At 54.2% G+C, this 27,836-nt stretch overlaps 1 protein-coding gene across 13 annotated transcripts; it reads right to left on the bottom strand.

The window, feature by feature from the left end:
• Positions 1-6,223: 6,223 nt before the first annotated feature.
• On the bottom strand, positions 6,224-27,503 carry ARHGEF10L (Rho guanine nucleotide exchange factor 10 like). 13 transcript variants are annotated; one of them, XM_075437569.1, is made up of 31 exons: positions 24,033-24,097; positions 23,573-23,898; positions 22,485-22,569; positions 22,046-22,234; positions 21,900-21,927; positions 21,235-21,320; positions 21,014-21,097; positions 20,557-20,732; positions 19,976-20,092; positions 19,047-19,155; positions 18,645-18,737; positions 17,642-17,748; positions 17,330-17,407; positions 17,063-17,242; positions 16,724-16,840; positions 16,540-16,632; positions 16,116-16,289; positions 15,323-15,468; positions 14,938-14,952; positions 14,571-14,755; positions 14,368-14,483; positions 14,049-14,176; positions 13,863-13,963; positions 12,838-12,959; positions 12,466-12,552; positions 12,123-12,349; positions 11,881-12,035; positions 10,389-10,534; positions 8,811-8,985; positions 7,343-7,465; positions 6,224-7,257 (listed from the first exon to the last, which is right to left on the bottom strand). In XM_075437569.1, the coding sequence occupies exons 2-31, from the start codon at positions 23,639-23,641 to the stop codon at positions 6,773-6,775; spliced, it is 3,996 nt and encodes a 1,331-aa protein (XP_075293684.1). In that variant the 5' UTR covers positions 23,642-23,898; positions 24,033-24,097; the 3' UTR covers positions 6,224-6,772. The 13 variants fall into 13 exon arrangements, with proteins under 13 accessions (XP_075293684.1, XP_075293682.1, XP_075293688.1 ...); XM_075437567.1 differs by having other exon boundaries at positions 21,220-21,320; XM_075437573.1 differs by lacking the exons at positions 23,573-23,898; positions 24,033-24,097 and adding an exon at positions 27,276-27,503 and having other exon boundaries at positions 21,220-21,320.
• Between the last annotated feature and the right edge of the window lie 333 nt (positions 27,504-27,836).

Raw genomic sequence — 27,836 nt, forward strand, 5'->3', positions numbered from 1 at the left:
TTCTTCCAAATTGCCAAGGAAAAATTCACTTGGAGGAATTCAGAGGGTGCAAATATTGCCCGTTAGCTGCGGGAGGTTTTTACAAGCCAAAGTGATGCAATCCGGGCATGGCTCAACGTTAGCAGCTGCCGGCCGCAATGTGTGAGGGAAAAGAAGCCGGACATGCAGCTGCATTTTGAAATATCTCCTTTTTCCTTTTCTTTTTTTTTTTTTCTGCAGGGCAGCAAATTTCCCTGCAACACAGCTGGGTTTAACATCCTGCCATCCACCTACAACAAGCTCCGCACCTTGGCACCCATCCTGCTGCATCCAATCCTTCCTCCTCCCTCAGAACGGTTTGACAGGAACATCCAGTTGCCCTCCTGGGGTATCGGATTTTGCTACCCAGCTCGTTTAGAGCAAGAAAATGTTGAAAAAAAGACCTCTGCATCGCATCTTTTTTAAGCAGGCAGCGATTTCCCTGCTCTCCCCGCCGGGAGAGCGTGCAAGGAGCCGCAGCCATTAACCCTCTGCTTCAATTAAGAGAGGGGGAGTGAAGATTTGCACATCCAACCACGGCATCTTCAAGTCACGTCAGATGAACAAAAGGGATGAGTAAAGGACACTGGCTCCTTCAGTTGTGTTGAAGGGAAAGCAGATTTAGGGGATGAGGTGATGCTCATGGGCAGGGTTTGCAAGCTCTCATCCCAAAGGTGACGCAACCCCAGGGGACCCGGAGCTGCAGCGGCATCCCAGCTCCCAAAACCTCCTCCACCAGCCTGGAACAATGAATTCCCTGTATTTATCCACTCCAGCTGACCTGGGAAAGCCATTCCCAGGGGGATTTTTCCCAGGATTTAGGGGATGCCCCTTCCAGACAGTCCAAAATGGGATTTTCCAGGCTGAGAAGGGAAGCCCATAACCTTATTTACAAGTCACTTTCGCTTGTAATGGAGGCACTTACCCCTCGGATACATCATCCGCTTTGCGTGGGTTTTATTCGCAGTAATAACTCCCGGAAAGTCCTCAACAGATGGAAATTTTATTTGGCTAATCATTGCCATTAGAGTTACAGCAGGAGAGGCATCGGTGGGGATGAACAGCACTGGGGGGTCGGGGCTGTGACCCCCAAGGAACCGGGCGAAGCCATAAATTAGGGATACCACAGCTTTCCTGACCTATATTTATGAGATTGAGGATGAAGAAGAGGAGAGAAAATGCAATTTCTTCTTACCCAGCAGAGCTTCCATTTCACAAAAAACACGAAAAAAGGGATTTTAAATTTTTTTTCCTAGTTAAACCAGTTTCTCTGAGCAATTCTGCTTGGGAATGACGATTGCCAGCCTATTCATGTGTGCATTATGGCCATGGGATATATACACATTTATATATATATATATATATATGGGGGGAGGTAGTGCTGCATAAGCCTTCCTAGCGCTGCTTTACATGTGTAACCACTCCTCAGATATGCTAAAAAAAAAAAAGCTGATTCCCATGTAAACCTCTCTGAATCCTCTTTTCCCCCTGGGGAGCACGCGTGTGCTGATGTCCCCACCGCCCTGGCTGCTGCAGAACGCAGGCTGGAGCCTCTGTCGCCGCAAAGCCCGGCCCGAGGGGGGTTTGAGGGCTGGGTCCTGAAGGACTTGCACTAAATTTTGTGAATTCTGGAGGAATATATCCCAAATGGAGTTTTTTTCATAAATATATACATAGTTCTAGGTATATATATATACCAGCTCCAGGCTCTGTGCCGCAAGTGGGATGGAGGAGAGGGACTGGATGAAAGCCCGACCCAAGCTGAATTTATTGCTGTGATTAAGGTCTAATTAGTGCAAAGAGACCCTTGGAAATAAAGAGATGGGGTTGCACCCCCCCTAAAAGCAAAGGGATAAGGGGGCGAAGCGAAGCCTTTCCTGTCCTAGAGCCTGGGGAAGGGGCATGCAAAAAAGCAACACAAAAAAATACTAAATATAACCAGAAATGTGTTTCATCCCCAAATTCCTGCCATGCCCAGCAAGGGGGAAAATCTCACCCTTTGATGGGTGCTCGAGGAGGAGGCGTCGGCTGAACAGGGAGGGAAACTCAGCCCAAGGGACTTCACCGCTCGCTGCAGCAAGAAAAACATTTACAGATCGGGGCTGGGTTGGCAGCTATTTATTTTTAAGCAAAGCTTGTTTTCATCCCGCCCGGCCACCACTTGTTGGGTTTGATGGAAGTACATCCACAGCAAAAGCCCTCCGGCCACCAAGCTTCCTCATGACTTAATACTCAAGCACCTTCAGCAAGACCCTAACTTCATCCCACGGAAAGATTCTTCTCTTTCCCTGCTGCACATATATATTTTCTATTATTTTCATATATATATGTATACTTATAGAATATAGAACACATATACACGCATTATTTGAGTGCTCCTAAATGCAGCAGCGACGAGCATCGCCAGGGACGCAGCACCCACTGCAACCCCCCCAACCCTCCCCACCCCCCCCAGGCTCCTGCACCCCACTTTTCTGGCAGCGCTTTAATTGCTTTCCTCTTTTAATTGCTCCTTTCAAGGCAGGTTTCTCATCCCAAATCTCAGGCGAGCCCATCTTCAGAGCGGTCCTGCCTTTGCAGCTCAAAGCAATTTCTCCTTTGCTCCTTTCCCCCCCGGGCTCCTACGCTGCTTGTTATGATGATGATTATTATTATAAATTTATTTCTATTTTTTTTCTCCACCTGGAGCTTGCGAGGAGGAGGGAGGAAAATCCAGGAGGAATCAAACCAGCTTGATAAAAAGTGACAGAGGGGGATGATGGGCAGTGAGGAAGGCAGCCGGCTTTGCTTGCTTCTCCTGGGGAGGAAGCAGGAGGGAAAGGGCACGAGGCTGCTCTCCCTTTGCAGCCCCACAGCTGGACCACACACACCTCTTAGAAACCCCGCAGATTTGTTTTCCACACCAAAATATTAGGGAGAAAAGGAAATTTCTCCTCCACTGGCTGTGATTGGCTCAGCCATCTCATAACCCAGCTTATTCCCGGCGCAGGCACCCTCAGCTTGAAGGACACGGCTGGCCAAGCTCCTTCCGTCTGCAATGGGACAGTCAGTTAGCAGAGCAGGGTCTTCAAGATGAAGAAAAAAGCCACAGACACCCCATCAATCCCAACCCAACATCTCCATCCTCTTTGGGACATACCTACGTGGTATACCTGTGGAGATGCCACCAGGGCACCTCTCTGGGACACACCACCACAGAAACCTTTGGAGATACCACCAGCACACCTTTGGGACACACCACCATAGGAACCCTGGGAGATGCCACCAGGGCACCTCTCTGGGACATACTACCACAGAAACCTTTGGAAATACCATCAGAACACCTTTGGGACATAGTACCACAGCACTCCTTGGGGACACACCACCACTGCGACCCTCAGAGATGCCACCAGGGCACCTTTGGGACACACCACCACTGCGACCCTCAGAGATGCCACCAGGGCACCTTTGGGACACACCACAACAGCAACCCTAGGAGATACCACCACAACAACCCTCAAAGATACTGCTATGGCATCTTTGGGACATACCACCACGGCATCCCTAGTAGATACCACCAGGGCAGTTTTGAGACACATGACCATGGCATGCCCTGGGGACATGCCCTCCTCAAAACAGCTCTCCAGGGGAGCCAAGGGACCCCACCGAGCTCTCTGCACCTTTTCCCATGTCAAGAGCTCATCTCGAGGGCCTATAACCAGTCTCTGGGCTGGTGACCGAGCCACAATACCACCACTGGACCTGGACCATGGCACAGCCATGACCCTCTGCCCACCTACATCCCATGCCATGCTCCAAGGTGGAAAGCATAATTCCTCCCCTGACCTTCAGCCAAGAGGACATCTGGAACATCCTTAATCCCCTGGCCAGGCAGAGCCGTGCACCATTGATCACCAGCCAGCCCAAACTGGGAGGAGCTTTTCAGTCACTCAGGGAGGCTCTAGGATGGCAGCTGGTCATGAAGTCATCGCTCTCCATCCTCTTTGCAACACGGATGGGGGCTGAAGACTCTCAGCCACGGGGGTCTGGGCAGGGCTTGGTGCCAACCAATGGGAATGGAGGAAGAGGAAAGTGGGAAAGGAGAATTCCAGCTGCGTGTGGACGGGCAGAGAGCCTGATTTGGGTGGAAGCTCCTGCATCCTCGGGGATTAAAAGCGTCACGGAAGAAGCTCCGCATTATCCATACCTGGGTTTGGCCGTCCTGGCACAGCAAATGCCTCTTCTCAGCCTCCACGGACCAGAAAGCTGCAAAAGCAGCTGAAAGGACGCTTGTATGCGAGATGCTCCTTGCATGATGCCCCCCCCGGGACAAGGGACATGAGCCTGTTTCTCCTTAAACACACCTGAAAGGAAAAAAAACCCCACACCCCGACCAGTTCGAACCCTTCAAGGTGCAAAAATCTCCATTTTAAGTCCAAAACCCCTCTCGCAAGCTCTCCAAAGCCGGGGGTGGGGGACTGCCCCAAGCCCCCTGCAGCCCTCCCAGGCAGCATCTTTCAGAGAACAAGCAAAAAAAAAAAAAAATAATAAAACCCACAACTTTCTTAAACCAGAGCCTTGGGGTTTAATATATTCATTTTTTGTCATCACAGCCTTTAAAGGGAGCCTTCTGCTTCACAGCGTTTGCTGGGAGTTTGCAAACACCGCCTGCAACAAGCTCGCCGGCTGCCCTGGCACGTTAGCAGCCGGGTGAGATCATGAGGCAGGAGGAAGGGATCAATACAGGGAATATCAAGAAGAAAAAAGGGAAATAATAAATGAAAACATAACAGCAATAAGCTTGGGAAGATGAGTTTTGGTGCAGGACACCCGTTCCCAGTTTGGATGAGGAGGAACAGGCTCGAGCCTCACAAAAAGCATCTTAAAAAGGGTAGCAAAATAGAAATATTTGCATTTAATGCATTAAATGCACTTTGTGGTTAAAACAGAAGAGATTTTCTGTCCACGCATGGGCGAAGGTGGCGGCCCTGCTCAGGGCATCCCCAAATGGGGTCGGACTGTGGGTTAATAAGGCTGCTCATTAAGGCAGCAGCAACGAGCCCCGTCAGCTTTGATGGTTCCCCTCTCCTTTGGGGAGCACATTACCCACCGTTAGCAGGAGAAACAGCCTCATTAGCTAAAGGACGTTAATTTGGGACAAGGAAAAATGAAATCCAAGGTGGTAGAGCAGGCTCCTGGCTCTGTCGGGCCGCGCATGGGAGGAAGCTTCTGCAGCATCATCTCTTCCACGCTTCGAAAGCGGCACCGCAGCGCGATGTAGCATCCTCATTTTGGAGTCTTTTAAATTAAATTGCAGCTGAGGTGGCTGGCGCAGGCTGGAGACCCTGGAGGGATGGCATCTGGGGTCCCACAAATTGTTTTTATCACATCCTCTTGCTAAATAAAGTGCAAACTCTGTCGTTGGCGTTAGATGCAGCACTGCAATAAATACATATAACTCTGCATCCACCGTCGCGTAGCACGGGAGCTCTCTACCATCGGGCGATACCCCTTGAGAACCAGTTGCTTTCCTGCATCCCGGCCCCAAACGTGGCAAAACTGCAAAGGAAAATAAGAAAAAGCGGGTGGAAAAAGCCTCCTCAGCTCCCTTCCCATAGGCACCCCTGATGCTGGCGGTCCTTCGGCTGCGGCATGCCCCACAGACTTCGCCACCCTCCTCACGCTGTTTCACGCAGCTGAGACGGGGAGAAAACTCCATCATAAAAGACTTTCAGGGCAGAGAAAGAAAAACCCAGCAAAGCACATTTGATGGCTAATTAGAAAAATATTCAGAAATCGGTGCGAGGAGGATAATCTTTGCTCTCCGGCAGCAGGAGCCGTGCCGTCCCATTTCAAGGTTGAGCGGTCGGGAATATCAATCTGATAATTGTAATGCTACAAATGAAAATCAAATTGGAGCCGGTTAGAGGATCGCATTATAAATTGATTTAGTCCTCGGACAAGTTTCCACCTCCCTGGTCCCGGGTTTCTCTGTCGAGGATAGAGAGCGCTTTGGATACCAGAGACTCAAGTGATGGGGTACATCCCTCTGCCCATTTTCCCTCCATCCTGCACCATTTCTGGGTGAAGAAAGCAGCATTTGAGGGCTTCCTATTGATTTTTGAGCACTATATGAATCCCTTGGGACGCTGCTGCTGAAGCAAGGGAAAGAAAACATTATACATCCGAAGCCAAACCAGGTTACAAAATACTGCAAGGGAAGACGCTGATTCCTGTAGGATTTATTTCCCCACTCCCAAAGTGTCCTTTCCTCTGGAAACCGCATGTACTCAGCTCCCCAAACCAGGGGATTTTGGTACCAAATATCCTCAATTCACAGTCAAAAAGTAGCTATTTCAGTAAATCCCCCCTGTTTCAGCAGAGCCAGCACCCTCTGAGCGCTCCCCACCATTCTTTCTGCTACTCCAAGTGCCCCAATATATACAGATTCCTTCTTTATACAGGTAATAATATACATCATATTTATATATATTTATATATATATATAGATATTCACACGCAGACACACAGACGCCTTCGGCCAAAGAGTGGCACCTCCAAAGCCCGCAGGGAGGTCACCGTTCCTAGCGTTAAAAAAATCCCCTCTCCCCACACACAAAGCTGGATTTTTCTGGGGGGGAAAAAAGCCCATTTTTCAGTTTTTTCCTCCTTAAAAAAAAATAAAGGGTGATGCACCCAGGGCAGGACCACCCCCAGCAGCTTTTGGGTGGCTTTTTGAGGTAGGTGCCGGCTGGGTGGGGGGGTCCCAGGGATGCTATAGCGTCAGTGGGACCTGCCAGATGAGCAGGGTGCTGTCGGCGTCGCCGCCCCGGCGCAGTGACTCGGGGTGGAAGTTACGGTAACCCCGACCCCCCGAAATGATGGCCACCGAGGAAATCTCCTTGCGCGGGGTGTCACGGGCGCAGGGTCGGCTCCGCACCCAGACGTCGGGGTCGTCGGCCATCTCGTAGATGGAGCCGTCCTCCTCGGTGTGTGCCGGCGTGCCGCTCGCCGGCGCTTCCCGCACCGACAGCAGGTGCCCGGGGAGGTGGGAAGTGGACCGGAGGCGATATTGTAATAAAATCCCTTTTTTTCTCATTTCCCGAGGCGGGGGGCTGTCCAGCTCATGAGGTTTCTCTTCTTCACCCTCTTCTTCCTCCTCCTGGTCACCCTTGAGCACGTCGGGTGCCAGGGTGCTCAACGCCACCGCCAAAAACTCCACGGGGCCGCCGTGCCCGTTGAGGGACACCATGCCTTTTCCTGCCAAAAAAAGAGGGGTTTTGCTAAAAAGTGAGCCCAAAGCCAAGGTTGCCTCAACCTAGGCAGGGTTTTTTTGGGTGCTCACCAGTGATTTTGGGGATGCCCTCCAAGCGGGGCACAGGCAGCAGCACAATGATGCCCTGGTCGGTGCCCACCCAGAGCGAACCTTGGCAGATGAGGAGGCTGGTGACACGGACGTGTTTTTGACCTGTAAGAGGGAGGGGGGAAAAAAAAAAAGAGGACAAGGGATGATTTTACAGCAGCGTCTTCCCAGATAACCCATCACCGGTGGATTTGTCATGGGAAACACACTCCAGAGCCCCTCACAAAACCGAGCAGCATCTTTGCACAAAGGTCTCCGTGCCAGGGAGAGTGCTGCAAATATAAATAAATAAAAAGAGGAGGGGGGGAAAAAAAAAAAAAAAAGAGTGAGACTTCTAATGGCAAAATGAATATTTTATCGCCAGGACTTAGCGCTGCACAGCGTCAGACTCGACGAAGCAATATATCTGTGGAGATGCAACTCTGGTTTCTCCGGGAGGACTTTATTAATGACCTGTCGAGTTAAAAAGGATGAGGGAGCGCGAGTTCAAAAACGCATTAATACCCAACGCTCGCTCGCCCAGAAAGAAAAGGAAGCGATAAATATTTTAACATGCCCTGAAAAAAAAAAAAAAAGAAAAAGCGACTTACATGAGTATCGTGCTTATAACTAATTATGCAATTATGTCACTCGGTAGCTGGAACAAGGCAGGAGACAAGCTTGCAAGCCCGGGGCAGGTGAGAGCCGGGTGGGTGGACACGGCTGGGAGATGGTGCTGGGTGAAAAGGTGGGGGAAAAAGGGGTGCACGGGGCAACAGCAGCGGGGTGTGAGCATGGATGCATGCATGGTGCAAGGATGGGGTGCAAAGATGCATGCGCAGGGATGAAGATGGGGTGCATGGATGCAAGGACGCGCGCACGGGGATGAAGATGGGTGCCTGGATGGGGTGCAAGGACACATGTGCAGCGCAAAATGGGGTTCACGGATGCACAGGTGGTCTGCAAGGATGGGGTGCACAGATGCATACATGCGTGAGGATGGGGTGCAAGGAGAAGGTGCACACATGGGAGCACAGGTGAAAAGATGGGATGCGCCGATGGGGATGAAGACGGGTGGAAGGATGCACACGCAGTGCAAAGACGGGGTGTGTGGATGCACGCAAGGGAACCCACAAGTCCAAAATATGGGGTGCAAGGATGGGTGAGTGGATACATGCACGTCTGCAAGGATGGGGTGTATGGAGAAGGTGTGTGGATGGGAGCACAGGCGCAAAGATGGGACGCGCGGATGCGCTCACGGGGGCCAAGATGCCACCAGCTCCGTCCCTGCCGTCAATGAGGAGAGACCGCAGAGGTCCAAGCTCAAACCTTCACACCATTAACCAGATAAATCCCTCACACAGTGTTTCTGCAAATCAGCACAGCCATACAGCAAAGCAAAATGCCCGTGGGTGACGCCCCAGCTTGCCCATTAATTGCAATTAAGAGCCAGAGGAAAAGGGGAGCTCACCTGGGAGGACAAAGGTGGTCCTGGTGGCAATGTTGATCTCCTGCAGATGCTCCAGTGTCTCGGTGTGGAAGAGGCGGATGGAGGAGCCCGAGGAAAAGGCCATCCAGACCCCGCTGCCCGCCTTGATCATGTGCGTGACGCTGGCCTCCGCGTCCGGGTGGGCCTCGAAGGTTTGCTGCCAAAAGGGGAATTGCAGAAAGGACATCAAAGGGTCGCTCCCTAAAAATCGCTGCTAGCTCGGGCTCTCTCCAGGAGCTGCTTTAGGGCTGTGAAGCTGCACGGGGAGGGGACCAGCGTGACCTTGAGGTCTCATCCCTCCTCACCAGCTCTGGCTTGGGCAGAGGACACTGAAACCAACCCACCACCAAACCGTTCTTTGGTTCTTTTGGATGAGAACACAGCCTTTCCCACCCCTCCAGGTTTTCTTCCATCTTTTAAAGGCTCATTTGCCAGACCAGACACACCTGCAAAACCCATCCCAAGACTGGATGAGACCTTCCTGCTTCCCTCCAACCTCAAAAACCAGCAATCACAGGCTTAGCCCCCTGCAAGAGGTATCTGGGGATCACAGACCAATCCGTCTCCTTCCCAAGCTCCTTGCTGGAGCATTTCCCTGTCAGACACAGGATGTGAACTGCAGGAAAAAACACCTTTTTGCATCAAAAATCCCCCCTGGGCTGCAAGCAGGATTGAGGGATTTCCCATCGTAGAAGCTCACGTTAGCATCAAAGGATGAAATCGCTGGGGGAGAAACCCGCACGCAGCAACCTCGCCTTTTCTCCTTCTATGGCTTAGAAACATTTTACTTTAAAATTTTCTTTATAAAAAAAAAAGGGGGGGGAGCTGGTATTGAACCCCTTTCCAGGAAGGACCGGTATAGAGCACCCCCCCCAAAAAAACTTGCCCAAAATTGGGGTGGATGGAGACTTCTAGGTGATCTCCCCCTTGTTCTCCACCCTACCCGGGTTTCATCCCCTGGGGGGTTATTCAAGACACCGGGCCCACCCAGGGCCACCCAAGACCCTATTACACAGCTCTCCAGCAAATACTGTTCACTCTATCCCCCAGCACAGCCCCCTCCCCCCCCTTATTTTTTTTCCTCCTCTGTCACTTTTCTTCTGCAAAAATTCCCACCCGGCTCCTGTCATAAATAAGATCGGAGACAGAAAACAAATCCAGTCCCCGATGCATTATTCATCCCCGGCACCGCCGTTAGGCTGGATTTACGACAGCTAATACATGCAAACGAAGTTTGGGCACTAAACGTGAAAATTAAAGGTGGGAGAAAGGTTTTTTTGGGTTTTTTTTTTTAATTTTTAAAGAAAAAAAAGCAGCTACTCAGCATTCCTTGTTTGTGCACCTGCAGGACATGTCTCGGCATCCTCCTCCCGTGACCCAACGTTGGAGGGAAGGGACCCAGAAGTGATGCCAAGCAGCATAAAGCAGCAAGAAAAGGTTGGTTTGGGCATCGCGCAGGCAGGGATGCGCCCGTGCATCCTTTGGGGCTCAGACCAGCGCGACCCCCACCCCAAAGCCACCCCTGCATCCCCCCGCGGGGGTCCCAGCGATGCTCCCTACCTGGGCGCGGAGGCTGGTGGCATCGAGGACGGTGACCTGGTTGGCGCAGCTGGCCCAGAGGGTCTCATCCAGCGTCAGGAGGGCTCGCACGGGGCCGGTGCCCACGGCCAGGCGGGTGGGCTGTTCCGCCAGCTCCCACAGCCCCCCTGTAGCGAGGAGACCGGGATGAGGGGGGGGCTCAGCAACAAGGAAAAAAATCATCTTTTGATGGAGCTGAAACCACCCTAAACGGCTGCTGGGGTCGGCTGCAAACTCCTCGTGTCCCCAGTGTCACCCAGGGTGCCTCTGAGCACCTTAATGCCATCACCAGAAGGATGGGGGGAACCCACACCCCCAGCTTCACCCCCCAAAAGTCCCTTTCCCCCCTGTGCAAACAGCTTTTTAGCAGCAAAAAAAAAAAAATAATGGCCACCTGCACTTGGGCACGTTGGAAAAGCCAAAATTAAATTCCCTTTTATTTATTTTTTTTTAAGTTTATTTGCTCTTGAAGCGACTCTCCAGAGCCGATTCATCCGGGGCTGATCTGGAGTGGCTCTGTGAACAGCTTCCAACCTGGATTTGGATGAATTCACCACCAGCTTCCACAGCTAATTGCTCTCCTTTCCTTATTTCTAATGTGATTTTTTTTAAAATAAAACCGTAAGATCCAAGGGATAAAAGAGCCCTTTGGGCGCTCGGACCTCTGCTCCCGTCAGCAGGGGTTTGCAACCGAGCCGCCTTTCAGCAAATCCTGGCTTTTCACGCAAAAACGAGTTATTTCAGGAAAGCTTTTTCCTTTCCAAAAGACGGGGATGAGATGAAAAACCCCACCCCGCAGCCCCGCAGCCCTGCCAGCGGCTTGCTCCCTCCAAGGCGCACGTATGCAATTGAGATTCAATTAAAGCCACTTCATTAATTGGCTCGCACGGTTGCTGTAAGGTGGGAAGGGGATGCGTGGCACCCGAAAATGCAATTTAAGTGGCTTTACCGGCTCCAGGCTGGCCTGGGTGCTGCTCGCCGCAGGTTGTCTCAGAGCAAAGGAGGGTTTTTGTCCAAAAATAGGCCAATGCAAGGCGTGATTTGAGGCTCTTTCCTACCCTCTAGCGATGAAGCTACAGTATTCCACAGCCCAGGAGAGGAGTCCCTGGGGAGGAAGGCTTCGGGCAAGCCGCAGCCTTGGGCTGAGCCGGGGAAAATAAACCCAAAATCAGGCTAAAACGAAGGAGAGGGCTCTTGTGTGAAGCAGAGATCGGCTGGGTTTACAGCACCAAAAAGGTGGGCTTTTTTGGAAGGCAAAGCTCTGAGCGCTTGTGCATCGCAGCATCGGGTCCTTCCCGCAGCCCCCGAGCACAACCCGTGCCCCTTCTTTATTTCAAATTAAATGAAAAATGGTGCTTTTATCACCATTTTAGCAGCCAGCACACCTCGCTGGCCTGAAGAACCTCCCCCTCCCCGGTTTTTAGGGTGTCCCACCAAAAACCTCGTCCAAAAGCACGCGCGGCGACGCGCTCACCGCTGCTCCTGGGGTAGGCGGCCACGGTCCCATCCTGCAACCCCGCAAACAGGTACTCGGGGCTGTGCTTCAAGCAGAGGACGGGCTGCACGCCCGGGCTTTTGCAGGTCAACAGGCACTGCGTCCCCGCGTCCACGCTGCCATAGACCACGATGCTGGGGAGGGAACGGGAGGGAGATGCGGGAGATCGCGCCGGTCCCGGCGATCGCACAGAAGGCTGGGTGCAGGAGATGCGGGCTCACCTGCCGTCCCGCAACCCCAAGCACACGGTGGGATGCGGGGACGTGGGGGGCTGCTCGGTGGTCGCTCGGGGCTCCTGGGTGCCCGGGTCCCCCTCGCCCGCCTCGGGGATGTACTCCATGCACAGCACCGGCGAAGCCACCGGGAAGGACTTCACCGTCCGAGGAACGGCACGGTTGAGGGAGAAGATCTCCACATGTCCCCCTGCGCCTTCCTGGCCCCCCCCAACCTGCAGAGACCAGCAAATGGGTGTTAGCACCAGCCACAAGCACTGGAGCGGCGGTTTGCAGCCAGCATGACCCATATCCAGGGGGTTTTGCCCCGTTTTGGGGTTGGTTTGCTCACCCAGAGGTAGCCCTGCGGCAGCGAGGTGCTGACGGCGGAGAAGCCAAGCAGCGAGGACTGCACGGGGTTGTGGACCGCAGCACCAAGCTGGGGGAGAGACCAGGGGTTTGTGGGGGTCCATAACACCCCCAAATTACCCCAACGTGTGCAAGGTGTCGGTGCATGTCCCAAAAATCAGGATTCTTCCAAAGCCCAGCTTGTATTTTCAATTTTCGAGGATAGCTTTCACCAATTTCTGCCTTTGCAACCAGCTTGGTCACCCCATCCAGCCCATCCACCGTGGAATTTCTGCCTTTGGTCCCCAAAGAAGATGGAGGTAAAGAGGAAGGAGGTATTGGGGGGGTCAGAGAAGAGGTTGGCTGTCGCTCTTACCTGCAGGTCGAGGGCCTTGGAGGAGAAGGCAGGCATGTGGCAGGAGAGGATGGGGCACCAGAAAGGAGCTTTGCTCTTCTTGTCTTCGTCAGGACAGAGCCAGCCCGGCTGGTTCTCCTCCCCTGCGGCAAGCAGAGCAGATCGAGGACAGCCCAGACACCCCCCAGCATCTCTCCCCGCCCCAATGGGACCCCAGAATTAGTAATATGGGGTGCAGGGCTCTCGTCTCCAAACAAAACCCACCATCATCTGCCGACTTCGGGCACACCTCCTGCCTTTCCTCCAAACTATTGCGACCCACCGCAGCGCGCAGCCAAACAACCACCTCCAGCAGCGGCAGAACAAGCTCCCAAACCCAAATTATTGTTATAAATATATATAAAGGGGGGGGGGAATACACCCTAATGTGTTTCTTCACATTAGGCTTTAATGTGCTTTCATTTCTAACTCATGGATGCAGGATTATCCCCTAGGCATCCCAAATTAAAAAACCAAAACAAAAAACACAAACTTAAAAACAAGAGAATCAAGAATCATTCCAGCCCAGGGGATCCAAGCACTCAAATAGGATTTCAAATTATTTTTTTTTTCTTCTTTCTTCCATTAAACTACTTTTTTTTTTTATTTTGCTGCAGCAGCTCGTGGAGTTAAATAGGAATGGGGACAGGGAAGCAGCAAGGAGGGGTGGCTCTTCCCTTGCTTGGTCATCCCATTCCATGGAAAATGGGTCAGCTCCCAACACCATCAGCACAAAAGCCGATGGAAATCCATCATCACGCGACACCAACCCGGAGATGCCACCCCAGTGCAGCAAAACTCGAAGCATTTTGAGCCAGAACTATCGATTCCCACCTCTTCCAGCACACAAACCCTCAAAATATTCTCCAACACCTTGCTCTGAATTTTCCACCCTGCTCTGTTTTGTGTTGGGATGCTCAGAGCAATGCAAACCCCCCCCCTCTGCTCCCACATTTGCCTTTTCAAAGCAAGGGTGATGGCAAGCAACGTGCCATGAGGCTACTCACGCAGTCCTATCTTGGCCAAGTGCAGGCGGTTCACCCAGGAGATCTTGCTCAGGGGGTTTGGAGTGATGAAGACCACCATGACGCTGATGGGGCGGCCAGACCTGCGTGGGGCAAGCATCACCAGGTCAGCCTTCAGCATCCTCCTTCCCAGGGTGGGAAGAGCCTACGCATGACCTGCAAACTCACTTGTCCGGCTTCCCAGGCAGCAGGAGACGGAGACGGCACTTGTTGGCAGAGTGGATCTCCTCCTCTTTCACCTTCATCATCCTCTGCAGAGCCAAGCACCAGTCCTGGGCCACCGTCATGTTCAGGTTCTAGGGGGAGAAAAGTCATAAATTAAAGAAGTGCCTCCAAAACAAGCCTGAATCACCCCCAGATTTCATCTGTGGAGTTCTGGGGTGATGAGGTGTCCAATAGTCCCCAAGAAACTGCATGGTTATTGCAAAGTGCCCGAGGCTGGTTCTACCCAAGTCATGAGTTTGACCATGCTTTGGCACGTAGGTACCTGGTAGGTGCCATGCAAGGTGCTGATGAGAAGGGTGATCTGCTCCACCACCGCCAGGTCCTTCTGCAGGTCCTGCAGCTCCTGGAAGAGCCGCGGTGGCCCCAGGTAGACTTTATCTTGGGTGGAGAAAGAGAAATGAGGTCCGTGGAGGATGCCACCCCACCAAAACCAGCCCAACACCAGATCAAGGGACGGGCGCTCACTGTGCGAAGATTGCCCGGTCGGCGTGTGCTTCTTGGCCCCGGCGTTGTGGATGACGACGTTGTCCTTGTCGTAGGCGCCGCTCTCCTGTCCCACCTCCACCACCTGTACCTGCAGGAGGGCCGTGCTCCACTTCACCACGTATTTGGGACCCAGGGGAACCAGGCTGCTAATTTCCAGCTGGCCTCTGCCAAGGGAGGATGCAAAAAAATACACGTAAATAGGCAGGTGCCTTGGCTTGCCCTGTAAGCCCTCGCAAAATGCATTTTGCACACTGAGTCTCATTTGCAACCCACGCCGTGCACCAGTGCATGCCTGCACCCCCAAACATGGGGCACACAACCACAGCAGACCACGCTCGGCACCTACCCTGGGTTCACTGGCCTGGAAGAGGGGGAAAAATGATTAATAAAGAGGTGTTCCAGGGAGTTCAGGGAGGGTTTTCCCCTTTGCAGCATCAACCTCCACCAAGCCCTGAGGTCCCAGCAGGCTCCTGGATCCCAAACTGGCTCAGGGACCCCACAGCACCAGGGGATGGAGGCTTTGCATGGAGGCATGCCAGAAGCGGGGGACAAAGCAACCCCAAACCAGCTGGGTTCCTCCTCTGAAATGAGGTGGGGTGGTTTTAAAACCTCTTGGGGCAGAGCTAGCGAAATCCACTAAGCCCAAATCCAAGGCGGGGAAGGGGGAAGGTCACTCACTACATGGGCATTTTTGCAAAGTGATTTTGGGGTCTGGGGCCACCAGCACGTACTTGAAGTTGATGTTGGCGCAGACCAGCAAGTCGTTGAGGAGGAAAACCTTCCGTTCCTTCGACTTGATGAGCTGCCCCCGGTCACCGTACACGGTCTCCGTCAGCGTCTCGCAGAGCAGGAGCTGCCGGTGCCCTGAGCTCAGCAGCTGCCAACGGGATGGAGCAGGGGTTCAGCTTAGGGGCTATTGCAGACCTCCTGCCCCCAATTTGAGTTGCTTTTCCCTTATTAGAAGGATTTTCCTCCAGCTGGGAGCACGCGTGACCAAGTTCCGCAGAGACCGCTGTGCAACGTGCTCCGAGGCTGCACGATGCAAAAACCCTTTGCACCCTGCGTGCCCAATCACCGAGACAGCAGAGCCCTGAAGCACCTACGTGGCCCTTTCGCAGCTCCTTTTGGGTCTCTCTTCACCCCCTGACCCTAAATCCTGATCCCAGAGCTGAGCTGGCATGTGTCCTGCCGTGGTTTTTGCCACCACACTCGTCCCCAGCCCAGGAAGTGTCGCAATATCTTCATTTAGGTTTGTTTTTTGGTTTTTTTTTTTTGTTTTTTCCACCAACGGTTGCAAAATCAGGCAGATGAGACGAAGCAGCTCGTCCCTGGTTTTCCCTGGAGGGGAGTTTCCCCACGCCAACCTCGAGATTTGCTTTTGCTCAACGTGGTTTCAGAGAAAACAAGGATCCTGGCTTCCCAAAACCCCTGATGCAGAGAGGAAGGTGGAAGTTGCAAAGCTCAACCGCTGGCTCCAAAACCCCACCCATCACTAGGATGAGGAGGTGAGGCTGAAGGACCCACCTTGTTGAGGCTGCTGCGGTCGCTGATGCTCTTGCTGAGCTGTTGGATTTCGGCGACTTGGTCGGCCAAGCGTTTCTGCTCATTGAGCTTCTCTGCCAACGTCTCCAGCTCAGTGAGGGCCAGCTGGAGGGACAGGCGGTCGGCGTGGCCCTTGGGGGTGTTTTTCAGCATGTCCTGGGGTGGGAGAAAGGATGGGGGACAAAAGCCACCACAGCAAAATCAGTTGCGTTAGGGATGCTACGATAGACGTGCTTTTGGCACTTCTGAAACCAAAACTTGGAAGACGATCCTTGGGACAGTCCCCAAAGCTGCAACCCAGCTGACAACCCAAAAACACGTCCCTTGCTAAACCCTTTCCCACAGCACCCAGGCTGCAAGAAATAAGGTCCAAAGCAAGGTGGGTCCTGGTAGCCCTCATCCATACCTGCAGAAGCAGGATGAACTGGGGGAACCTCTGGATGGGCTTCACCATCAGCCCGTAGAGTGTGACCCGGTCAGCACTGGCCATCTGCCTCTTCTGCAGCGGGAAAACAAAGCAAAAAAAGAGGAATTTTCACCCATAACAGTGACCCAGCAGCACCACGTGTCCACTCCTGGGTCCTGCTGACCTTGAGGAAGTCGAGGAAGGCGGGTTTGGTGAGACAAGCCTTCTTGATGAGGGACATGGCAGTGGTGAAGTTGTTGACGTAGTCGCTGTAGACGTCCAGCACCATCGACTTGGAGAACTGCAGAGAGGACAGGAGGAGAGCCACGATGGCGTGGGGCTCCCCCAAAAAGGGGGATCAGCAAAGCCCGGGTGTTCTCGTGTATTTTTGGAGTGATGCTGAGGATGCTGGTGGTACCCCAGGTTGGGGCTGCATCACTTAAATCCTCCAATCCCCCCACGCTATCGCTGAGAGGGGTCCAGGGGGAGGTTTGGCAGCTGTCCCCCCCACTTTTCCTCCTACCGAGGCCACAAAGAGGTCCCCGATCTTCTCTGCCGAGTCCCACTCGGCCACGCGGGAGGCGAGGGCGATCTGGAACATGGAGTGGCACTGCAGGATCTCCTTCAGGCGAAAAAACACCACCTGGCACTTCCTAGCGCTCAGCACCTTCGGCTCCATCTCCATCAGCGGGTTCCTGTAATCCTGAGGGAGATGCTGGTGCATCAGCATCCCTGCATTCCTGCACCCCCCACCCCCTCAGAATCCACCCCAAAAAAGGGGGTCCCCCACCTGCAGGATGCGTTTCAGGGAGTCCACGTAGCTCCGCTCGCTCTGCACGATGGAGCCCAGGATGTGCCGCCGTACCACCTGCGGCAACGCCAATGCTCAGCCGTGGTTTCCCCCCAAAACCATCCCCCCTAACCCCAAATCACAGGATGGGGGGGGGGGCAAGGCAGCCGCAGCGAGCTGCAGAAGTGCTGACGCAGCAGCATCACTTTCTGCTGACTCGCCTTTCCCCGGTCGCTCAGTCACGGGACCAAGGGGAAGCCGTGCCTCCCCCCCAGATCCCATCCCGGGACCCCCAACCTGCCCCGCACCGACCTGCTGCGGGCTCAGCCCCTCGGGCATGGGGCCCAGCTCCGGCGGCGGGTGCTTCATGTCGGAGACCGTGACCTCCAGGAAACCCGTGTCCTCCTCCTCCGAGTCCCCTGCAGGGAAAAAAAACCCAACCAAATGCCCAAAAAATCCAAATTTAGAGGTTTTTTTGGGTCTAAAGAGCCCGTAGCCCCATCGGCTGCTTGGCTGGGGGTGTGTTTGTGTTCAGAGCTGCGAGCGGAGATGGACCCCGGTGTCCTCCCGGCAGCGCGTGTCCCCCCCGGAGCCCCAGCCACTGTCACCGGACACCAGCATGAGTCAGGCTGCGAGCAGGGACGGAGCCAGCTCCCTGCAGGGAGGGCACAAAAAGGGTCCCCATCCCCAGAAAGCCATCCTGGTCGGGAGAAAAGCCCCCCATCCTCACTCCAAGGTGGGCCCCAGTAGAGGAAAACAGGGGAGAAAGGAGCCAAAAGCAGCAGGCAGAGAAGAAAACAGGGAAGGCGAGAGGCGAGCGCCCGCTGCCCAGCATGGCGATCCCTTACCCGAGACCGAAGCAGCGGAGGAGGAGGATGGCGAGCGAGCCAAGGCGGCGTCGCGATGCGGGGACGGCCGCTTCTTCCACATGGCCGCAACGCCCCGCTACGGCCGCCCCAGCCCCATCCCCGCCGCCTATAAATAACCGGTAAGGGGAGGACTGGCCAGGCTGGAGGGGAGGGTGCTGGCGGCCGGGTGACCTTTTTCCTTCCCTAATTTTGGCAGGGAGGATTGCCGCCCTCGGCTGCCCGCTCTGTGAGCTCCTTCTCCCCATCTCCACGCCCCGGGGATGGGATGCTCTGCAGCACCCCAGGGACGGGATGTCCCCCAGCACCCCAGGGACCCCAAAAGCATTGAAGCCCCCACCCCGGCGAGGCTAAGCCGCAGTCAGGGACATGCAGCTAGGCCAGGACACACACGCCGGATCCCCCGGGCAGCCCCAGCCGAGCCGTGAGGCCGCCCGCCGGGATCCTACCTGCCCCGTGATGCTCCAGGGAGACCCTCGAGCTCCGGCGGGAAGGCGGCTGCTTTTCCGCCTCCGCCGCCCTCCTCCTTTGCTCCCCATCCCCTACGCGACAGCCAGAGGGTTAGGAAAACATCCCCCCAAAAAAATCGGTATTTCAGGACAGATCCTGCTCTGTGTCCAAGGGGGGCACTCCGTGGGTGCTGGTGTGGCAGGGTTACTGTCCCCATAAGGGACCGACCGAGCTTGCACAGCAAAAAAAAAAACCCAAAGAAGAGCTTCAAGCACAGAAATAAATCAGCAAAAGGAAAAGCTGAAAGGTGTAAGGATTCATGACGTTTTTTTTTTTTAAATACCCTCAAAAAGGGTTTTTTTAACTCCCAAAAGCAAGGGGGGGGCAGTTACCCTGCTTACCTGGCACTTCTTTCCGGTGGAGGAATGTCACCTTCCTCATCACAGCGATCTTGGTCTTCTCCAAACCATCCTTGGTGCCGCTTTTGGCCGCTTTCATCAGCTGGGTCATCTGGGCAGGGGGACGAGAGGGACCGGGAGGCTCGAGGCAGCACCGGGACCCCATTTCGGGTCTGGATACAGCAGTGCCACCCCCTTGGGGACATCTCCTCCAAGCACCGTCCCCCATTGCAGGCCTGGATGCAGCGGCATCATCCCCTTGGGAATGTCCCCTCCGAGCATCGGCCCCCATTTTCCCCACCCAGCCCGACGAGGAGGAGGAAGAGGCACGTGGCTGAGGAGGAAGGATGCTCCGGGATCTCTCCCCCCTCCGCAGGGATGCGGCTGCGGGCGAGCAGGCGCGGGCAAAGCGGGAGCGTGCGGCGAAAGCAAAGAGGAGGGAGGGAAGGGATCCATCCCTTCCCCACAGCCAGGGTTTTATTCACACCTCAAACCGCAGCATTTTTAGCCCAAGCTGGTGTCGGCGTTGCCTTCCCAGCCCAAACTGGTCACAAATTGCCAACCTGGATGGGCTGGGAAAGGCTTTGCGCTAAACTTTCTACACTTCCCAAGAATCTCCTTCCCCACCTGATTTCCACCCTGTACTGGGGGCAAAAACCTTCTCAGCTCCATCTATCCCACGGGTGACCTTGCTTCATCCAAATGCCCCTTAAAAAATAAAACCACCCGAAGGCCAAGGGTTTGGGCAGCTGGAGGACAGGGAGCTGCGAGACAGATGGGCGTGAGACAGCTCCGCAGCGCTTAACTCCGTGGTTTTTCCTCTTCTGGGAGACAAAACAGCATGAGTTCAGGCTGGATAAACCCCGGGAGGGTTTTTTCCCCCCGCCCTCGCTAGGAAATTTGGGGGACGAGGGACAAAGGAGGGACAGTACCTTCCAATCGTACTTCTGCTTCAGCTCCTGCATGTCTCTCCCCCCAACTCTTAAAGCCAGGATGTCCCTCTTAGTCCTGGCGTATCTCTCCTTTAGTCTATTCAGGTCTGGAGAAAGCTGAGCCCCAAGCAAACCAGGCGGGAGGAGAAGGCAGAGGAAGGCGAGAGAAGGCAGAGAAGAGATCCAGGTAAGCAGCCCAAAAAAAAAAAAAAAAAGGAGGAGAAATCATCCCAAAGCAGCACGGCCCAGGCAATGTCTTCCCAAAATGCAGCTTTGCTTAAGCAGGGAAGGGAGCAAGCGCAGGGAAAGGCAGCGGCCATTCTCCAGCAGTGACGAAATGCAAAAGGAAAGGGGGGGAAGAAACAAAAATAAAGGGGGAAGGGAGAAATAAAAGAAAGAAACGAAACTCCTGAAGTTTCGGGCTGGCTTTGCACCGGGTGACCCCGGGAACCACAGCACCCTCTGCCTCACCCTCCGTGGGAGCAGCTGGGCTTGGTGCTCCGGTGTCTTTACACAAGCAAACCCAGGGGGAAAATAAAAAAGGAAAATAATAATAATAAAAAAATAAATGTAAGCGTTACCTTGGGCTGGAAGGACGCCCGCTGCTTGGTCGGCTCAGCCTCTGGCTTGGTTTCCTCGCCCGAATCCTCGCTGTAGCTCTCGAACTCACTGGAGCTCCAGCCCAAATCCTCACCCGCCCGCGGCCCCTCGCCGCGCTGCACCTCCTCGTAGATCAGGCTGCGCTCCAGCCCCGGGCCTGGCAAGCGAAAACCAGCTCCTTTGCCTCCCAGAGAGACCATTTCCCCTCTCCAAGGACCCACACAGGATGCCCCAAACCCACAGGGTCTTGCAACCCCTCTGGGAACACACCTGCCTTCATCCCTTCCAAAACCCAGCAGTTTTCCCAGGGTTATCCCCCCCCACCCTCCCCATCCTCTTCTAGGATGCGCAGCTCCTTCCCGGAGCGTGCCTCGGTTTGCCCAGCTGTGAAATGGGCTCGTGGGCCCTGAGGAACGGCGAGGGAAGGTCTGTCCCTACCGTCCTGCTTGGCATCGAGGGTTTCGCAGGGGACGTCGTCGTAGATCACGTCGTCCTCCACCGCTGGGAACTCAAAGCGCTCACCTTGGAGGGGACAAAGAAACCCCCCCCAGGGACTCAGATCAGCACCCGAAGATTAAGCCAGGATGGAGAAATCCTCCCCAAGCCTTGGCAGGGTTTGGTTTGTGGGTTTGTTTCCCCCTTACAGCATTTTACCCCACCTCGGTGGCCGCTTTTCCTCTTCCAGGTCTGGGCACCGACGTGGGGGTCTCCTCCAGCCTCCCCATTGCTCACCCCCGCCGGTAGCCTGCGGGGAAGGGGGTCAGGGAGCACCCCGCGGTGCAAAGCCCCCTGGGAACGAGTGTACCCAGCCCCTCATACCCCCCCTTCCTATTACAGAGGTTCATAGGTGCAGAATAAAGCTTGCAACATGTGTCACCTCCCCCAACCCCCCCCTCATCGCTCATCTGCTTCTTCATGGATTTGGGGGAACCCAGGTTTTAGGGCCACAAAGCAAAAGACAAAAAAACAGCTTTTTTAGCCTCCTTGCAGCCAAATTTGCATCTTTTCCCTCCAAATCTGCAGCTGGGGTGAACACCAGCCCACTTCAGACACCTACCCCTGGGGGTTTCCTCAAGCCCCTACCGCCTGGTTAACCACAGACCGCCCCAAGCCCCCCCAGATCCCCAGGGCTGCAGGGCACACCCCAAAACCTTGGGGCTCTGCTGCCTGCAGCTCCCTTGGCAAGCGATGGGGAGAAGTTGGGGAAACTGAGGCACGGTGCCAGGCTGTGACATGCCAAATGGGGAGGGATAAACCTCAGAGCTGTGCTTTCTCCCTTGAGGGACTTAAACCCCCCCCAAAGCCCCCCCAAAACCCCACATACCCTTCCTGGGTCTCTGGCACCAGCCCATCTGCAGAGAGGAAAAGCAAAGAGAAACAGCATTGGCACCCAGGCACGCAGCGGTGCCACCCTGGGCACCCAAAGGGGACACGGCAGGGACTTGAGGACCCCCCGCCTGCCCCCCTCACCGGCACCGGAGCTGGCAGCACGCCGCCTGCGCGGGGGTGCCTGGAGGACCGCTTCACCGCTCGGCTCAGCCGCCGAGTCTTCTTCCTCCTCCTCCTCCTCTTCCTCGCTGTCTTCAAAGTCGAAGGCTTCGCCAAGGTCCTCCTCGCTGTGGGGCAGGGGGCTGGGGGTCTCCAGGGCAAGGTGGTCACCTGTGAGCAGAAACCCCGTCACTTCAGTGTTCCCCCTGCGGAGATGGAGGGACGCGGGGGTGGAGGGGACAGAAGAGAGCATCACCCCCCCAAAACTACAAGATACAACTGCTCTTTGTGTTTCCACAACCCCAGGAGGCTCCGATGGGGATGTGTAGGATGCCCCTGGGTGATGGACCCCCCCTTTCCGCCCAAAGCTGCGTGTGTGTGTCCCCAAAAAGCCACCCCAGCTCCGGCAGGTTGACAGTACCTACTGCGGGGTGAGGGGGCAGCTCGGAGGAAGCCATGGCACAGGGGGTCCGGATGCTCCGCCTGGGCCCTTCCCCGAGGCTTTCCTGCGGGAGAGGAGGAGAAATGGGCTGAGAGGGGAGATCAAGCCCCCAAATCCATCCCCAGGAGAGGAGGCAACGTGGGGAGACTCCGGGTGGGATGGATCCAGCTCTGGCTGCTGCAAAAGCTTGCAAGGAAGCAGAAATGTTGCTCCCAGGTCCCAGTTTGCGTGGCAAATCCAGCTCGTGCACTGTAAATCCACCCCGTGCACGGCAAATCCGGCCCCTGCGTGGCAAATCCAGCTCCAAGCGTCAAGCTCGAAGGTCTCGGAGGCTGGGAAGCGCCGAGCATCCTCCGTGCGATCGATGGCTAATCCGCTCCGGTAACCAGAGACACCAGGCACGACGCCCTGAAAGGTCACCAAGAGGAAGAGGAAGGACGGATCTGGGACCCCCCCCTCCTCGTGCCCGAGGGACGATGCAGCAGAGAGAAGAAACAAAGAGCAAAACGGGGCCAAACTCTGCTGATTTGGTCCTGCTGGAAGCGGCGATCGGTGCACAACGGATGCAACCACCCTACTCCAAAGAGCCATGACCCGCTCCAGCGACCACTTCTCCCTCGCCTGGACCCCATTTACCCTGGGAGGGGGATAGAGAGGGTGCACAGACCCAGGATGACCCCAAAAAAAGGATTTATTTGTTCCCCCTGTGCCAAAACCCCTTCGAGCTGTGGCGCAGCGTGGGTACAACTGCCCCATGTGGGTTTGCAGCAAGCCATACAGCTCCAGGGCCACATACATATACATATATACATATAGCTCTAGAGCACAGCAGGAGGGAGCTGAGGTCTGGGACCTCCTCCCAGATTTGCCTTCACCCCTGGAAAACCAGCTACGAATGCCTACGAACCCCAGCTGATGCCACAACCCCGCCAGGTTTCAAAGCACTCAGCAGCCCCAACCCTGTCCCGCTGCAAAAAAAAAAACCCCAAAAGCATCGAGCTAAAACCCATCCAACCCTTTCCCAACTGTAAAAAAAAATACTAATAATACAAATAATACTCCTTAACCTCTGTCACCACCACAAGTGTCCTCTCCCGGCCGCTTTCGCAAGGAGCCCGCTGCCTCTGTAAGCACATTAACGGGGACTGATTTGGGAGGAGGACCCAGGAATGTTGATTTTTCCTGCTCGAACTCCTTTCCCGGCCCTGGAAACAGCAAGCGGCTGGCAGCCAGGGCTGTGCTCACGTGTCACGCTTCCCATCAGCGTGGGAGCAGGCGGCTGCCTTCTCCCCCCTGTTTCACAAGCTCCGGGTTTTATCCCTACGGACGCGATGCCGACCTCGCCATAACTCCACAATAAACCAGTCCCACCAGATGCGACAGAGCCGAGGACCTCGAGGGAAACAAAAAAAGCCATATTTCTGAAAAAACCCCAAAAAGCAAAGCCAGGAGAAGATCAAACCACCTGGGTAAAACAAGCCCAGCAGAGAGACACTGGTGGTTTTACCCAGAAACCAGTTTGCTTACTGGTTTGCTTCACCCTTCCAGCAGCCCAATGGCTTCCGCGTTCGGAGAGGGGAGCAGGAGGACGATGCCCAGCCGGGCCCCGCAGCTCAGTCCTGGTTTTATCCCACTCACGGGGCCGGAGAAGGTCACCTCCCATTTTGCCAGTTGACATCAGCTCCCACCAGCTGGATTTGTCCCCGGGCTGGTTATTTTTCCGGCTGCGAGCGCGCCTGCCGCCGAGGAGAATTACCAGCTCTCCAAAACAACCCACCCCGACCTTTCATTTGGTCTTGCTAAATTAAAAAAAAAAAAAAAAAAAGAGGGTTTTTTACGCATTATTTTTTCATAGCAAAGCTGCTATCGGTGGTGGGAACATCCCAGTAGCAAAACACATCCCATGGGATGGGGGGAAAAGCTGGTGGGGACGAGCTACCCTGCCAGGGAGATACCCCCAGAGCAGATTGGAAGAGCAAAAAGGGGATGCGGAATAATCCCAGAAGGACGTGGGGATGCAATATAACCCCAGCAGGATGCATGGATAGGATATCACCCTTGGAAATATGGATTTAAAGCCCAGAAGAGCTGCTGGGTCCTGCCGCCAGCGAAGGGCTTGAGGCAGCATCACGAGCCGAGGTTCAGCCCCGTCTCCCTCCCAACACGGGCGGGGAGGGAAAATAAACAGAGCTCGATCTAAATAAAGGCAGAAAAGCAGGGCCATCTGCTCAAGCCAGCCCGACCCTTCGCCTAGCAAGCTGGCAACCATTGGGTTTTATTTTGGTTATTTTTAGCCGCCGCGCCGGAGCGACAGGTCCCAGCTGGCGGGGACGGCTGCCAGCCCCGGGGGACCCGTCCCCGGTTCAAGCATCCTCCGCGCCATCCCACCAAGCCCCTTGTTTTTCCTTAAATATAGGGGTTTGCAAAAAAAAAAAAAAAAAAATATATATATATAATTCCATAATATCACAGCAGGGATGTACCCTGGGAATCCTTCCTGCTCCACTTCGCATCCCCGCCATGTTAATCCCCCCCTTATAAATAACCCTGGTGCTATTTATAATGGATGGGGGGGGGGGGGTTAGAAACAAGAATTCGCTTTTTTTCCCCCCAAGATTTTCCTTTGACTCCTTATCAATTCCTCCAGCCGACGGTCCCGCATCCCAACCACAGTTTCAAGGCTCATTTCACCACCTGGATGATTTTCCACCATCACCTTGGCCAAAAAACAGAATTAATTCAGGTTGTTTCCAGCACGTGGGATGCCAGGGAGAACAGCGAGGTCCCCAGCACGAAGCACGGAGGTTTTCTCCCCCAAACTGAAGTCCTTTAAAATAAGAATTGTTTAAAAAGCCAGCAGATATTTGCCGCAAGGTAAAGGATTTTCCAGTCCTAACTGTGACCGCGCGGCGCATTATCAGCATTTTAAGGGCCGAGTGGTTCATTTCCTGGTTTTCCAAGGAATTAATCGCAGAGATCTGAAGGTTTCGCTGCGGGACTGAGGGCTCCGGTGAAGAAAAATGAGCTCACATCTTCAAAATCTCCCCGAATTCAGCGTTTCGATGCGGTTGGTGGAGGCAGCAATAAGGGGCATCAAGGCGAGCGGTGGGAACAAAACAATAGCAAGAAGATGGGGGTTTTCCCCTCAAAAAAGCCAAAAGACGGATATTTCCCCCCCCCCCAAAAAAAGGAGTTTCCCAGAAAAAAGCCAAAAGAGGAGGTTTTCCACCTGAAAAAAATTCCATGAAATTCCATGAAATTGAAGTTTCAAGGTGATTTTGTGATTCTCTTTTAAACAAGCCCTTGCCCAAAGGCATGATTTTATAAAAAAAGCTCTTCCTGAACACGGCGCTTCCCTCTTTCACCTCGAAACGGCTCTTCTGGGCAAATATCCCGCCAAGATTCCAGCCGAAAACCCAAGGCCTGGAAAACCACCGCCGCTTTCCTTTCCCTTTTCAACGACGCAGGCGAACCGGAAAAAATCCATCCCTCGTCCAGCTCGCGCCGCGAGAAGTGCAAATGCAAGAAGAAAGGGGGGAAAAAAATTAGAAAAAATCAGAATTATAGCATTTGAATAAAAAAAGAACCTGTTCTTTCTGTGAAGATTTCTCGCAAAGAGACCCAAAAAATGATGAAAAATTCTTATTTATTGCCAAAAACCTCCCCGGATCGATGCTCAGCCCAATCTCCACCTTGCAATGCGTTGCAAAGTAGTTGCAAAGTTCACCCGCTGCGTAGCTATCCCAGAAAGGAATTTGAAGAGAGAAGAATTTTAATGAGAAATAACAAGAAAAAAAGCAGAAATATGGGGGTTTTTTTCCCCTATTAGTGTTTCCAGCTCAAAATTCCCAACAATTTGGGGGTTTGCTTTACTGCAAAGCTTCAAATCAAATCCTCTCCCACCCTTTGCAAGCAATTTTCCTCCTGCCAACACTCGGGGGTCACCTTATTTTGGCCCAAAACCCAGCTTTAGGCAGTGACACCGATGGATTTGAGCTTCTACCCCCCCAATATTCTGATTTTCTCTCCCTGTTTTACAAGCACCTGTTCAAGTGCCCCATAAAATGTCATTTTGCCCCCCACAAACGCATTTCTTTGCTTTTTTGGCTGGTGTTTTGGGGCGAAGCCTGCTCTTTGCAACCTGGCATCTCACTAAAACACATTAAATCCATTAAAAATAAATAAATAAACTGGTAGGGGGGGCGGGGGTGGGGAATACCCCGGTGACCTCACCCCCTGCACAACCCTCGCAGGGTGCAACACATCCTCGCACCCCAATGCAACCAACGTCCAAACAAACAAACAAACAAACAAAATCACTAAAAGGGGGAAAATTGCCATTCTTCGCTGTTAAAATCCTCCTGGAAGAAGGTCTCCCCCCCGCCCCCCCCCAAAACCCCAGCTTCCCGTAGCTGCCGCAAACCCCAGCTGGGAAAACCCAGGAGGGATTCGCCACCATCGCAGAGTTCGCCAGAAAACGAGGTGAAAAAGCCGAGGAACGGGTGGGTGGAAAGCTGGACGCACCCATGCCCCCCCCCCAGTCCTCCCTCTTCTCGCTTATATATTTAAAATCTATTAAAAAAATAATATATGTATATATTACAAAATATATTGCAAAAGTCCCTGCTGGCAGCATCAGGGAGGCGAAGGGTGAACTCCTCCCCCTGAAAGGGGATGTGATAGCCTATAGATATACATTTTATATATATATATATATAAATACGTATGGATTTATGGGCAAGGAGGGGAGGGGAGCTGGGTTTTGCTGACCTGGGAAGGCCTCGTCTCCTCCGGCTTTGTATCCGCATCAGCCGCGCAGGGCCCCGGCGGGGAGGCGATGTCGGGGAAAAAAAAAGCCCCCCGAGCCAACGGGGATGAATCCCCCCGTCCCCGGGGTGCCCAGGGTGGGTGACCCCCCACCCGGCACCCAACCCGACGCCCGGATCCCGGCGTCCGAGGGCTGGCAGCCGGACGGGAGCCGCGGTCCAGCGGCTGCACCGAGGGATGCCGGGATTTTGGGCAGCATCTCCCCCCCTCCCTCCTCTTCTTCTTCCCAGGCAGCTCTGATTTACACCCCTGGTGTTCCCAATCCTAATAAATAACATTCCCCCCCCCCAGCAGGATTTGGCCCCCTCCTCGCCTTTTAACCCCCCGCATGCCGGGGCGACCTGTTAACCCTCTCGCCGCCGACGCCAAAACCAACCCAGGATTTGCAGCGGGAGCTTCCGCAACTTCCAGGCGCAGCGGATTTGCTCCGGGATATTCCACACCCAAGCCACCGGCGACGGGGCTGGGGGTCCCAAAACACAGCTCCAAGATTCTCCCCCTATG

This window comes from Opisthocomus hoazin, chromosome 16 (assembly GCF_030867145.1).
Source record: "Opisthocomus hoazin isolate bOpiHoa1 chromosome 16, bOpiHoa1.hap1, whole genome shotgun sequence".
Taxonomy (NCBI): Eukaryota; Metazoa; Chordata; class Aves; order Opisthocomiformes; family Opisthocomidae; genus Opisthocomus; species Opisthocomus hoazin.